Source organism: Hypanus sabinus, chromosome 4 (genome assembly GCF_030144855.1).
Source record: "Hypanus sabinus isolate sHypSab1 chromosome 4, sHypSab1.hap1, whole genome shotgun sequence".
NCBI classification, from domain to species: domain Eukaryota; kingdom Metazoa; phylum Chordata; class Chondrichthyes; order Myliobatiformes; family Dasyatidae; genus Hypanus; species Hypanus sabinus.
Window position 1 is genome coordinate 20,130,482 of NC_082709.1, and position 15,680 is coordinate 20,146,161.

The window sequence follows — 15,680 nt, forward strand, 5'->3', positions numbered from 1 at the left end:
ATATGATAAAGATGTATTAGATTATCAGTGGCATAGAGTAGACAGGCAATATCTTTTTCCCAGGGTGCAAATATCTAATACCACAGGGTATGCATTTAAGGTGAGGGGGGGTAACTTCAGAGGATATAGGAGGGGCACTTTTTTTTAAAACACAGGTAGTGGTGGGTGCCTATTATTTGTTGCCTGGTGTGGTGGAAGAGGCAAATAAATCAGGGACTTTCAAGAGACAATTAGATAGGCACATGAATGTGAGGGAAATGGAAGTATCTGGACATTGTGTAGGCAGAAGAAATTAGTTTAGCTAGCCATTTGATTACTAATTTAATTGATTCAGCACAACATTACCTATCCTGCTGAGTTCCTCCAGCATTTTGTGTGTGTTACTCTGATTTCCTAATTGTTCATCAAATTGCGAGTTTATTTAGGATATCATTACCATTAAAGAACATCTAAGCTTATCTGAAATACACCAGTATATTGATTTTCCAGCAAACCTGAAATAAAACAGAAATTGCTAGGAGAGTCTCAAATCAGGAGGTATCTGTGGCGAGAGAAACTGTTAGTAGTTCAGGCTGTTCCTGTTTGTTTTAATTTTCTATCCAAAAATACAAGTTGTCACCAATAAGGAGAAATGGAAAGATCTTTATCCTAATTAATAAAAATGTTTTAAGTGAATCTAATAGAGTAGTTCAGGCGCATACAGAAAATAAAGCTAGATAAACATATGTAGGGAAAATTAATAGGCTTAGCCTGAAAAGGATTTAATGAAGGGTCATGGGCCAAAAACCTTAACATTATTTCCCTCGTCTCCAATTTTGTCTGACCTGCTGAGTATTTTTTGCTCTCATACATAAACAGGCAAAATATATATAAAATCTGTAAATATTTGATAAGCTTGTTTTCTTTTTGTTTCCTATATTTACCACTAAGAATACTAATTAGCTTAAAAGTCCTGAAAGAATAATTAATGGAAAACTGAGGCATATGCACCACTGAGATATATCAGCAGCTAATCACAAACAATGCTGGAAAGCACAAGTGTGGCTACTTACTGGAATAAAAAGAAGCTTGTGTGGAGTGTCTCCGTGACTAAATAGAATGCTAACATTTTTCAGATCATTATGAAAATTGCCATTGTCCATTAGAATGCGTCTGCTCTTTTAGCGAGAGGGAGTCACAAAAGTTGATTTGAAAGTTTAACACAATAATTCCAAGTGCAAGATTAGAAGGACATATTTTCAGAAAATGCATAGCTACACTAGCTGTCAAAATTTTACATGATCCTGAACCACTGTTTACAATATTCCATATGTAATCTTATCATTCAATAATACTATTCATCGGTGCAAATTACGACAAAGTATATAAATTTGAACAAACGCTTTAGGAAAGTTTGTGAATAAGCTTATACATAAGTAGCTATTTTGTTTTTAAAACCAATCAAATGCATGAGGAAGAGATCCTTTTGATTACTGCAAACTGAAAACTTTTATTTAAATGCATTCTTGTTCTGCTTGGTGACAAGTGCAATTTGTTTATTGTTAATCTATGAAAGATCTATTGAACGGAAAATGTGACAAATTAAAATGACTATCTTGTGGAGAAATTGAATTACTGTAATTTGGATTACTTCATAAAAAATGCATGGATGTCCCTCCTATTAGGAATGAAAATTAGAACATGGTATAAAGAGCCAGGTTGAAGTATGAAATCTGGTGCTTCAAACAAGATTAAAGACCTTGGAAAGAATAACACATGTCAAGGTAATCTTTCATCTTCTTCAGAACTAGTGACCCCAACTGGTGTATGCTTGGAAGTACAGTATTTTTAATAACTGAACTATCATAATAGCTTGAAATATTATCTGTCAAAAATATGCTCAATAATATTTAAATAGTACATTCTGAATAAAAACATGCCCTGTGGTATTTGAGGGTGAATGAGTTAGGTACCAATAACTATGTCATCTTTATGTGCCAAGTCATATGATATAGACAATCATGATCTTGTCCAAAATTGTTCTTAGCAGATTTTTCTACAGAAGTGATTTTCCATTGCCTCATGGGCAGTGTCTTTACAAGATGGGTTACCCTCAGACATTATCAATGCTCTTCAGAGATTGGCTGCCTGGTGTCAGTGGTTGCATAACCAGGACTTGTGATATGCACCAGCTGACCATATGACCTTCCGCCACCTGCTCCCATGGCTTCATGTGACTCTGATCGAGGAAGTAAGCAGGCCTTGCCTAAGGGCAACCTGCACACTGGCGGAGCAAAGGAGCACCTTATACTTCCTTTGGTAGAGACACACCTCCATCCCATCATCCAAATAACTATGTAGTGGTTCAAAATATCTTAGGTGCCTAGAAGAAAAAGGTCATGGAGACAGGGGAGAGACGTAATAATGTAAAAAATTTTTGCAGAAGAATTTAATATTAAAAATCATAACAAAAACCATTAAAGATAAAGAAAAAGCTACCATAAGTTTGTGAAGGCATAAATAATTAGGGCTTGGTATGAAGTAGGATAAGACCTAAAGAATACTGAATGAATACAATATAACAAATGTTGAAGAAGCATTCTGTCCATGAACTGTTGAGCCAAAATGTGAACATAGGATTGTAAACTAGCAACATCCTGGAACTGGAAATAATCTCAATTTGAATATCACACCACCTGAAGGGTGTGCTTATGAATTCACACTGAATGAGGAAGAAGGGTGACAGACACCATGTTTGAAATTTTTAACAGGGTACAAGTGCTGAACTAAAACTTCTGGCTCACTTATATATATTAACAATTGTGAAAACAAAGGGAAAGGGGTGGGGGTGGGGGTGGGGAGGACAGTTTCATCAGCATTCATTCCAACATCCTGCCACTGACAGGAGCACTCAGATATGAAATACAGGAGTTATTAATGCAGTCTTATGACACAATGAGGATGAAATTGCTGCTATTTGTTATCTTGAGAAACATATTGAATAAATTTAAAGATCGCTTTGCAGTACAAAAGTACACCTTTGTGAGTCTCGGCAGCATCTAATGACCCTGTGACCTCTGTCTTGGAGACTGATGTCAGACCATCTTTCATGATGGTGAACCCTCACAAGGCCCTAATGGTGTGCCCGACTGTGCAGTGAAAACCTATGTCAACCAACTGGTGAAAGTCTTCAAGGACATCTTCCATCTCTCACCACTGCAGTCTGAGGTTTTCACCTTCTTCCAAAAAGTGACAATCATATCAGTGTCCAAGAAGAGGAGGGTGAGCTGGCTCAAAAACTATTGCCCTTATGTCTAATGCAATGAGGTGCTTCGAGAGGTTGTCTAGGTTGGCTAGAATCAGCTCCTGCCAAAGCAAGGAGTTCACCATGAAATCAACGCCTGCCAGGCAATGACCCAGACCTACTGCAATTTACCTATCACCATAATAGGTCTACAGCAGATGCAATCTCACTGTCTCTCCACTCAGACTTGGATCTCTTGTAAAATACCAATACCCATGTCAGGCTGCTGTTAGTTGATTTCAGCTCCAAGTTTAACACAATCCTAATCTCAATTCTAAATTAACAAGCTGCAAAACCTGGACCTCTGTGCCTCCTTCTGCAACTGGCTCCTTGACTTCCTCACCAGGACACCATAATCTGTGTGGAATGGAAATAACATTTCCTCCTCACTGATAATCAACACTCAAGAATGTGTGCTTAGCCCACTGCTCCACTCTCACTACACCCACAACTGTGTGGCTAAGCATAGCTCAAACCTATAAATACACTTGACGATGACACAACTACAGGCAGAATTTCAGATGGTGGTGAGGAGTCAAACAGGAGCGAGACAGACCAGCTGGCTGGGTGGTCTCAGTAGGACCATGGAATTGATTGTGTACTTCTGGAAAGGGAAGTCAAGCAAACACACACCATTCCTCGTCCAGGGATCAGCAGTGGCAAGGGTGAGCCATTTTAAATTCCAGGGGAACAACGTCTCTGAATCTTCAGCCCAACATATTGATGCAATTACAAAGGAGACACAACAGCGGCTATATTTCATTAGGTCTTTGAGAAAAATTGGTATTCTAACCAAAAGAGGGCATTCTAACCGGTTGCACTACAGTCTGGTATGGAGGGGCCACTGCATAGGATCGGAAAAAGCTGCAGGATGTTGTAGACTCAGCGAGCTTCATCATGGGCTCGAGCATACCCAGCATCGAGGACACCTTCAAAAAGCATTCATCATTAAGGACCCCCATCACCCAGGACATGCCCTCTTCTCATTGCTACTATCAAGGAGTAGGTACAGCCTGAAGACACACAATCAACTTATCAGGAACAGCTTCTTCCCTTCTGCCATCAGATTTCTGAATGAACAATGAACGCATGAATACTACCTCACATTTTTCTCCTCTCTTTTTGCACTATTTACTTTTTATATATGCAAAACTTTTTATTGTAATTTATAGGTTTTTATGATTACAATGTGCTGTTGTTACAAAACAACAAATTTCGTGACATAAACATGAGAAATTCTGCAGGTGCTGGAAATCCAGAGCATACACACACAAAGTGCTAGAGGAGTTCGGCAGGTCAGGCTCAATAAACAATGAGTAAAAAATGGACATTTTGAGCCGAGACCCTTCTTCAGGACTGGAAAGGAAGATGCTAGAATATGAAGGTGGGGGGGGGGGAAGGGGAAGGAGGATTTCATGACATACGCCTGTGATATTAAACATGATTTTCATGTCAAGTGAAAAGAGACAAATACAGGTTGTCTCACAACAGGAGGTTCACAAAAAGTAAATTGTGTGTATGGTTCTATTATGGAAATTCACTCCCATCACAACTCTCAAAGTGACACACTGATAGCCTAAAAAAAAGGATGGGAAAGTGGAAAATGAATTCCAACACAAGACCACACATAAATTTTCTTTGAAGTGGTGATGGTCGTAATAATACCCTTTTTAAAAGGAAAGCCTGTGAGCTTGAACAACATTGGCAAGAGGCTGAGTTGGAAAGACATTGAGAGAACAGTCACAGATAGCATAGGGAAAATGAGTATTAATGAGTAGATGGAAAAAATAATAAGTTTAATGCTTGTAAAGACAAACAAATCAGGAGTCCAGGTGGAAAGTTGACCAAACAGTTTGTGGTAAACTTGTATGTTGCTTATTTTAAATATTGAAAGATGTACAATGTAGTGGTGTTAACAGAAATCATTCCATCTTCAGTACAGATTGCCCTTGTCCCCCAGGATAATCTCAAAAATCTCGATTTGATTTGATACACAAACTGGATCACATGTTTAATACACAGGAATAAAACCTTTTTGGATGGGAAGTATATACAATGTTGACAGAAAGCTCAATTGTAAGATTTGAAAAGTTCAGTGGTAAAATTGTCACTGTAAAATCAATGGCCCCAACATGCAGCTGTGGAAGATTTTCAGGCTTTTTCCATTAATATTCAATGCAACATATGCAAAATGCTGGAAGAACTCAGCAGGTCAGGCAGCATCCATGTAAATGAACAAACAGTTGACGTTTCAGGCCGAAACCCTGAAATATCGACTGTTAATAGATTTCCATGGATCCTGCCTGACCTGCTGAGTTCCCCCAGCATTTTGTATATGTTGTTTTGGATTTCCAGTTTCTGCAGAATTTCTTATGTTTGTGTTTTCCATGTTGACCAAAAAGAAATTCTAATCAAGAACTCTCTATAAAATTATAAAATCTTCTTAGCCAATGGTAAACCTTAAAAAGATGCACATTATAATTTTTCCATTATCATATTATTCTTTTTGATAAGTTTTTTCTTCAGCTTTATTAATTTTATATATATCAACTTGTTGAAGTCTTGTATCATTTTTTAGCTGTAGAAGTTTACGTATCAATAAAACGACTTTAAAAATGAAAAGATGCACATTTATTTCTACGATAACTCACATGTTCAGTTTACCAACTTGGCTTAATAAGTAGACCAAATAGTGCAAGAGAACAGATAAACCTCAATAATTTATACTATGTATAGTCTATATGACGATGCATACAACAGTATTGATTGATTGCCAATTCGCAAAGGTTCACTTCATTTTATGATTCCAAGAGGAAACTATAATAACCAAGTAGTAAATAAGTCTTCAGAAATAAAAAAACATTCAATTATATTAATAATTTCATTGCAGAAAAGTGGCATTTTTAGATAATTCAATATTCCTTTCTCATTAATACACCACTAAGGTAAATTAATTGTTTGAAGGTATTTGATGTAGTGATTAACTAATAATTAAATACAGATGTAGATAGTTTTCAATTATATTATCAATATTTTGTGATACATTTATTTTTCCATTTCAGTTTATAAACTGTTTCTTAATCTCCCTCTGCTTCATATAATTTTATGTAATTCTCAAATAGAATGGAAATGTTTCTAGGCTGTTGCCTCGATGTTACATTCAAATCAACTGCTGTGAGATGTGCAAGTGTGGTTTATAGTGATTCATTCTTCTCCCTGATTAAGGAGGCATTTCAGCTTCACTCAGCATTCCCCAGATGACACAGGGAATCATGAAGGTATTGAACTGGAGAATAATGTCATGTCGATCCGGCCTATGACGCAAAAGATATTCTACTGCGCCAATTGGCTTGAACAGATTTAAGCACTCTTCAAAGCACAGCTGATGGTGGAAAAAAAATTTCCATCGCTGACTAATTCAATAGAAGATACAGTACAAAATTGTTTCCTATAGCTGTAAATGTGGTACCAGTGGAGGCTGCTGGGCATATTAATCGAGCAAAGAGTAGATCTACTGAATAATGGTCGCAGTACCCCAAATTTCTATTTCATACAACATGTATACATCACTGCTACAAATTACCATAGAGATTTTGATTAAAGCAAACACCTAGAAAAGCAGAATTACTTTCAAATTAATATGGGTTCCTACAAACACAAACTTATAAAAAGGAAAGCAGCAAACATAATGCTACTCATTTTGACATGACTATTGTAATTTCCTATTGGCTTGAACCACAAGCAAAACTACAGCTCCAAAACCTTTTACACAACCTCAAGTCCTGCTCTGAACATGTTACATGATTTGAGTATCATCTATAGATACTAGTTCCAATGGTGCATACACCTGAAAACTCTTGCAGGTTCCAGTAGTTATTTGAATTGTGTTATCAAATAACAATTTATTGCTATTGGTAATTCATACAGTGATATTGGTTGCTATGTACTGGTGTTTACAATATTGTGATGAATTGCTAATATGTATCGATTCCCTGTAATGAATCAATCTGCATGGCATACAGACTTTATTGACATAAATTTAATACCAATATTGCCACATGTCCTTAACTAGTGCCAAGCCACAGTAGGAAAGTTGCAAATAAAATACATTAATATACAGGTGTCCCCCACTTTACAAATGTTCGCTTTACCCCACTTTGCTTTTACAAAAGACCTACATTAGTGACCTGTTTTCGCATTACAAAGAGGATTTTCACTTTTATGAAAATGTTTCCCATATAAATTATTGGTGCTTGGCTCTATGCCATTACGGCTTAAGAAAGGTTTCATAGGAACACTCTACCTTTGTAAAAGGTAAGGGGGGGTGGGGGGGACACACCTGTATAGGGAAATAAAGTACAATGGGTGAAAAAGCAAGTTCGAAGTATATTTATTATCAATGTACAGAAATGTCACCGTATAGAACCCTCAGATTCATTTTATAGTGGCCATATAAATCAAAGAACCACAGTAGAATCAATGAGACAGTACCCAACAGGGCAGACAAATGACCAACGTGCAAAAGGCAACAAATTATGCAAATATATAAAAAATAAATAAACAAATACATACATAAATATGCACTAACTATCAGCAACATAAGATGAAGAGTCCTTGAAATGGAGTTCATGGGTTTTCGGCACAACATGGAGGGCTGAAGGGCCTGTACTGTGCTGTAGTGTTCTATGGAACAGCTCAGTGATGGAGCAAATGACCTTGAATGAAGTAATTCCCACTTGTTCAAAAGCCTTAAGTTTCAAGGTAAGGGGTAATAACTGTTGATGAGGGATAATAATTGTAATAACTGTTTAAAGAATAAAACAAATGTTATTTTCTTGGAGAAGTCTTTGTTGCGCAAACAAGCCAAGGTACGGACAAGGAAAATATCAATTTAACATCAACTGAATATCCATGACTGAGACAAACATAACTTCTGACATTCGAAAATCACAATCAATATGTAGCAAATTCATTTATATACTAACCAAACATTTGTCATCTCTTTAAATCCAAATAAATTGACAGGATTCTCATACACAGGAGAATGATCATTCTGTCAGTACTATCCACGCATGGATTTGGTGAAGAGTTAAGCTGTCATGCATTCTCATTTTTTGATTAGCAATGAGTGGTTACTGAGTTTCAAGCTAACATACAATTGATCTTTATGAAATACACACATCTCTAGCCTGTATATTATTTGTCATATTTTTTCATGGTTCAATGTTGAATCATTCCTAGACACCACTGTTTCCAAAAACACATTTTATTTCTTATTATTCTGGAAATGATCTTTTCAATATTCATCCCTTGTATAAATTCCATGGCCCAGAACTAACACTTGGCCAATAGCCATAGTCATTATATCTAATATTAATTTCACTTCTATATTGAAAATTGTACACTTCGATTACTTCAGAATATCGGGGCACTGAACAGTCTCACTTGCCACCTAATTAAATTTAATAAAGTATCATTATTGGGCAACATTAAAAAAGTATGATAATCCATACATCTGCTCAGTATCAACAAGGAACTTGATTACTCATTTGAATCTATTGAAGATAAGCACAATCCCTTGTTCTGCAGTTTCTTGATACATTTCATTTATATTCCAATATAACCTCTCACCCCTTTCCAGAATTCAATTGTAACCAATAAAATGAAAAAATATGTAAACTGTACATTGTTTTTCAATTCAGAATTCATTTACAAACTAAATTTATTGGCTTATTGGAAAAAGTACATCTAACATGAAAGAACACATTATTCAACAAGTTGTATCAAGGTATTTAAATTTTTTTAAACAGTATGTGAATGTGTACTATGCAAATTATCTTAAGAATTATGTGGCAGGATTACAAAATTATTTTCTCAGCTGCAAGATCAAATGCATAAGTTAATAGTTCACGTGAAGAAATGAATGCCAGATATGCAGAAATAAACAGTCTCAATGGAATTTTGAGCAGGAGGATGCTGCTTAGCATCCAAGATTAATGAGACATAACAGGACACACCATAGGCAATAACAGTCACCCTATACTACAGATTCCAGAAGTCTAAAATTGATGTGGGGTTAACAACCCTTTTAATTCCAAAGGCAACAATTCATAATAGCAGCATTGGCTCTGCGCTTCTAGTGTTTTCAGGTACCTCTGAAGTACATCTACACCTGCTCTGAAGTTTGGGATGCAGAATATGCTATTTTGTAAAGATATTTAAGTTTAATAGCAACATGGTAATGACAGAACGTGTCATCAATCATGCTGCATCACCATTCTGTTTAAATGTCAGTGTATTTCACAAAATACTTTATTAGGTAACAGTATTGCTTTAAAGGTGCTATGTCTCTATAAGACATAATTTAGACCAAAATGCTGCATTAAGTCTTACATTGCTGGCCCTTGAACACGTTGTTGCAATGTAACACAATATGAAAAGTATGAAACATTGCTGAAAAAGAGATTATATTATGAATGAGTGTATTTCTTACAAGAATGTCTGAAATATATCTTCCACTCGAATTATGGAGAGTGATATCTATTGAGAAATAACTGGGTTAATCACTACAGTTGTTAAGAGTTAATAAAATTACTGAACTACAGCAAACTCGAGATAAATTTAATTTGAAGTTGTGTACATATTTTATTGCATTCCTTATATGTATCATTCTGCTCTTTATTTACAAAACTGCATTTTATTTAAAAATATCTACAAATGATGCAGTAGTGCTAACTTGCACTTTTATTAACTAGCAAGCAATTAAACTGATACAATTCCTAAATGTTTTTGCAATAATAATTAATATGGGTTAAAACACATACTATCTGGTCAATTCAGTTATTTTCTGAATGAAACAAGATCCCATATAGAACTCTGCTGATCGATCAGTAAAACTCAAAGGTTCACTCAGAACTAGACAGCACAAGCTGGACAAGATTGATCTCCCATTGTCAGCATTTTTATACAACTTATGTTCATTTCTAAGGACCTCTTGAAGCAAAACAAAAACTAATTTTCTGTAAAAGCAATGAATTGACATATGCACTGGTGGTATTGCGCTAGTTTCATATTTTAGCAATATTAAAGTATAATAATTGCTAGTGAAACTGCAGGAAGATTATGCTTCATTTGGGTTTGTATAGTTAGTTGATTTTTGGCTAGCAACAAAATTCATTAGTTGTTTTCAGAATGTTCGATTTTATGACGCGCCCCAAAACGTTTCCCATTATTCACAATGATGAAAATTTATTTGTTATTTTTTAAACAAATGATCAAATGAGTAGTTTCATACATTTAGACAACAGGCAACTAAGGTGAAGACGCTTCTACCACAACATATTTCCGCCCTCAACAGATACTTGGTCTCAGTGCTGTTCCCAAAGGGACTCGGTAGCACTCGCGCTTCGCCAAACGTGCAGGTCGTTCCACTCACCAGTCGTCTCCACGATTCCCTCCAGGATAACAACTATCTCGAATTGCTCTGTTTGCATTGATCGCTGAGAGAGGTCGTAGAAAGGGCTCTTGGAATCAATCACATGGCAGATAGTGAGTGGGGAGACGAGGAAAAGCTGATCTGCCCCTGTGCTAAATCCCACGTCCAGTTCTAGTTGATCGAGGGGCAAGAATTCACCCTCGGGCGTCTGCCGAGACTAGACAAGCGTGGAGAGAAGACATCAACATTGGGCTACCAGCTACTCGTCAAGATATCTAGAAAGCGCTTTACATCACTGCCAACCGGCTGCACAATTAATAACTTGAGCGAAAATATTTTCTATTCAAGTTCAATGATGCTGATTAAAGAGAGGGCTTGCGTATTACAAATCATAGTATTTACATCTGATTCACATAGAAATTTCCGAATAGAAGTCAAGTTCTACATTTTAACAGCGTTAACTCGCAGTTGGTTCCCTTGTACCGTTCATTATACACTCCCATGGGGAAAAATAACGACAGCTTATATTGGAGTGTGTAACATATTTACAGAGCTATTAAAATTAATTTCTTAAACTTTACGATCTGAATCATTTAATTCACTCATTGTTTTTGTTTCCGAAATGCTACCGGATTTCAAACAAATCTAGTATTTCTCAGTTAAATCAATCAGTGCGGTTGGATCAGAAGTTAGAATGTATGTTACAGTATCTGTATCACACTACCCAGCCGGTCAGTAAAAGTTTTCAGACATACCAGCAACTGATAACAGTATATCAAAACAGGAAGAAATGAGCTCCGTGTTACACTCTCTGGTTATTTACATTTAAAACTGCACACTTTGGTCCTTTAAAAGAAATGGGTTGGGACAATTAATCGTTTTGCCAAATCATTGCTTAAATCCAACTTGTTAAAATGTTGCCTCGAGAAAATAGTCGGTTGAATGGTCACACTATTTAGCATCATTTCAGTAGTGTTGCTGCTCAGTTTATGAGCTTCGTAAATTACATTCTCTAAACTACCAAATCTCCATATTTTCACCAGTAACGTCTGGTTGGTGGCGAATCCACTCCACCATTTAAAGAAGGGACATTAATAAATGTATTCTTATATTTTACGATTTGTGAAATTTAACAGTCGAAATTTAACTTACTCTACAGTTTAAATAATGGAGTCTTGCATCAGTTTAGGTTTTGTTTTAGAAATCTGGGTTTCCCTCCTTACACCTAACAAGCTGGATGCCAAATAGTCACGACTGTATTAGCTTCGGACAAATTAAATAGAAAACAACATTTTAGAGTGGCTATAGTGTCTAAAGTCAGAAATAAATTTGTTCCTCAAGTAGAATCGCGGTTGTTATTTAAGTAAACTGAAGTCATGGTTTTCAATGTGGATATTCACGTTTTTCAGTGCATTACATGAATATCCGGATCTAGTTCGTGCGTCAGTATAGTTACCTTGTCAGTGGATTTTGATGTGCGTGTACAAATCACATGGAACACGTGCGTGTATGTGTATATTATGTCTGTGTGTGTCGGGATATCGGGATACAGGGTGTAGCTTGGGGATTATAGTTGCCGCTTCGCCAGCCACCTTCCAAATCATCCGGCAATTCCAAGCTTCATTGGGTATGATTGGGTTGGGTTGGGTTGGGTTGGGTTGGATTGGGGGTGGGGTGGAAGACGGGATAGAATTTTAACTGGATGTTTCCCAGGCAAACCTAATTTTTGATTCCTCCAACAACATTGCCTGGAACGGATTGCCAGGCAAGTGACTAATGCTTTGAAGAAGGAAATTATCATCCAAAGATCATGTGGCAATAATGGGGGGGGGGGGGGGGTGAAGGAGGAAGTGAAAAGCTTTGGCAAATAAGGATTTATGAGTTGCAGGTAATCTAAATTTGAGGTGGTATCACTCCACAGTCCCATAATTTCTTTTCTGGACCGTCCGTCCCTGCCCTAAATCATAACCCAATCACTACATTTTAAGAAAATTTGTACCGAAGTCTCGTCCAGATTAAAACAGTTTTGACAAGATTAAGCGTTAGGATTTCAAAATAACCTAAAACACACAGAGGCACGCATACACAATCTAATAATTAATCCTATTTCCCACTCGCAGAACATAACAATGCATTAAGATGACATTCTTATGAATATGTGGACATCTTTGCCGTGTTGCAGTATCACTTACTTTGAGCAATTTGCAGCGTATCTGCGCGGACACCATGTGGCTATTGCGGAGATTTCCCACTCTGAACATCAGAGTCAGTTTGCCATCTCTCATGGAAATAACGGCGTGTTCACTGAACATTAACGTCTCCGCTCGCTTCTTGGGCTGAGACATTTTGATAAACATACACCCGATTAAGAATGCATCCACAATGGAACCCAGAATGGATTGTAGGAGAAAGAGGATAATGCCTTCTGGACACTTGTCAGTGATGTACCTATATCCGTACCCGATGGTGGCCTCCGTCTCAATAAAGAATAAGAAGGCAGAGGGAAAGTTGTAGACGTTGGCAACACAAGGAGTGTAATTGTCATCGTGAGCTTTATTGAGATCGCCACGGATATAAGCAATTAGCCACCACATCGACGCCATAAAAAGCCAAGCCACAGTGTATGTGAGAATGAAAATAAACAGATTCCAGCGCCATTTCAAATCAACTAAAGTAGTGAATAGATCCGAAAGATAACGGCTCGTCTCGCCACTAAGGTTCCCATGCTGTACGTTGCAACGCCCGTTCTTGTCCACAAATCTTTGCCTCTTTTTCTTGGGTGGCTGGTTGAACCCAGAACTACTGGACAAGGTGGTTACTACCTGGTAATCGTCACCAAATTTTCTTCGAAGTGCGGACATAATATGGGTAACTGGCCAGATTACTATTCTGACAATTTCAACTTGCTTTCTCTCTCCTCGCGCGGTACTTGGACGGTTCGGTTCCCAACTGCTACCTGACCAAGAGACGGGAGAAAGCAGAGAATTAGCCTTCTGAGCCAAACAGTGAAATCCCAATGTGTTGCTCTTTCGAAAATGCGCAAAAGAACATTGCTTCTGGCTCTCGATCTCCGCAGCCAAACCAGTCCACAGGCAACCGTCCTCGATTTCCCTCCTCTGCGGTTTCGCCTTCCGAACCGAACCTGCAGCTCCTCGTGGGATTTCGGCGTCCCAGCCCTGGAGGGGAAGGAGGCGGGCGGTCTGCTAAACTGACACAGCCTCCGGTCTCTCGAAAAGTTCACCCACATCCAGCATTTTCACTTCCTTACTACCTTACTTCTGAGTTTTTGTTTTCCTGCTTGAGCCCAGATTTCAAGTGCCTGACGCTGAAGCAGGCATTCGATATCTCTGACAGAGGCTGCAGGATCCGCACTCTCTCTTTTAATATTTTGCTTCCCTCCTCCCTCCCTCCGGTTTTGGTCCTGCTCTTGTTCTAGATGAATATTTATTTAATGGTGCTTTTTTTTCCGCCGCAGAAGGCGAGCAGCGAACCAGCACCTCCCTCTTCCCCCCCACCCCGGGGCTGTTCAGGGCGCTTTCAGGTGCCGGGTTGCGGGAGGAGAGCGGGGCGAACGCCGCTGCGGGCTCCGGGCTGACCGCTTCCTCGGGCTGCAGGTGAGAAATGAGAGAACGCGCCGGGGTCCCCGGGGGGGGGGGGGGGGGGGAGCGCGCTCACAGCCCGCGTCGCGCCCGCGCCCGCGCGCGCGCACCCGCCCCGGCCGTGCCCGCGCGCCGGCCGACCGGCAAGGGAGGGGAGCCGGTGCTCCAAGTTGCATCGGTGGCCACCCCGCCGCGGAGCGCAACGCCGTGCTGTGGGGTGCGCCGAAATCCCGAGTGCGGAAACCGGGGAAGAGTTTCGTAGGCATTGCAGCAAGGTAGTGAGTAACCCCTTCTTCCTCCTGTACTCTTGGAGTTTGAACCTGCAGCTTTAAGGGGCAAAAGGCTGCACTTAAATTAGAATTAGTCCTTTCGTTTATTTTTGTAGTGCTACAACTCAAGCCGAGTCCTATAAAGATCAATGTTGAGAGTACCTCTCAAAAATACATTTCATGGTTACATCATTGACCAATTACAAAACTATTTTAAGAGTATTTTGTGAGCGTTGCCCACAGAGTGGGACCTCAGTAATGGCAGATGCTTCTCTTAAGTTGTTAAGGGTAATGATAGATGGTTTCAGACTGAAGGCGTAGAAAACTACAAGATTGTATTTGTCATTCAGGATACTCTGCAGCCTGCAGTGTGTATATTATTTAATAAACCTGAATGAATGTCAAGACAGATTTTAGGTAACTGCAGTATTCTAAGGATAAATGGCTGCTAATTCCAATGGAAATTCCACTCGTTATTAGAATTCACTCATAATTCAATTCTTTCAATTGATCAGGTAGCATATTGTTTCAAATGAGGGGCAGGGCCTAAAATCAGCCCAATTTGTTGTATATTTGTACACGAGGTCCAGATAAAGAGCAGAAATAAGCCACTCTGCCTCTCTAGCTTGTTTTGCTATTCACTAAGATTATGGGTGATCTGATATATTATTTCCTTCGATCCTGCCCATCTACTAGTAACCCTTCACCCCCTTTCTTATCTAACTGCCTTAAACACATTGAAAGGCTCTGACTCCAGTGTTTTGAGACTTTTGACTCGCTGAAAGAGAATTAAAAAAAAATCACCTCAACTCTGCCATAATTTGGAAATGCTTTATTTTTAAGCAGTGGCACACAATTTCCATGGGGAAATTTCCTCTCCATATCCACCATGTCAAAACCTTTTGGGGATTTATATGTTATAATCAAGTCAATTTGTGAAAATGACAACACTCTGTTAGTTTTTTTAATTATAATATGCTGATATGCTAATATTTTGTCAATTATGCCCTGGAGTACTGATCCCTCTGCTTCACAGTGCCACATCTCTCACTATTTAATTAATATGCTTTTATTGTTTTGTAATAACCTTTGAA

The 15,680-nt window shown here is 38.4% G+C and overlaps 1 protein-coding gene and 1 long non-coding RNA gene across 4 annotated transcripts in view; one reads left to right on the forward strand and one right to left on the reverse strand.

Moving 5' to 3' along the window:
* Positions 1–14,144, reverse strand: part of kcnj3a (potassium inwardly rectifying channel subfamily J member 3a) — a 188,519-nt gene extending 174,375 nt beyond the window's left edge. Inside the window, exons 1-2 of one of the 2 annotated variants that reach the window (XM_059966533.1) lie at positions 12,911–14,144; positions 10,719–10,935 (exon numbers count right to left, since the gene is read on the reverse strand). In XM_059966533.1, coding sequence (XP_059822516.1) covers positions 10,719–10,935; positions 12,911–13,579 — 886 coding nt within the window. In that variant the 5' untranslated portion in view covers positions 13,580–14,144. The remainder of the gene's footprint in view (positions 1–10,718; positions 10,936–12,910) is intronic. The other variant, XM_059966534.1, reaches the window with a different exon arrangement.
* Positions 14,145–14,463: 319 nt separating this feature from the next.
* LOC132392538 (uncharacterized) overlaps positions 14,464–15,680 on the forward strand; it is a 72,971-nt gene continuing 71,754 nt past the window's right edge. For both annotated transcript variants that reach the window (XR_009511574.1, XR_009511575.1), the window contains exon 1: positions 14,464–14,592. This is a non-coding gene — a long non-coding RNA (uncharacterized LOC132392538). The remainder of the gene's footprint in view (positions 14,593–15,680) is intronic.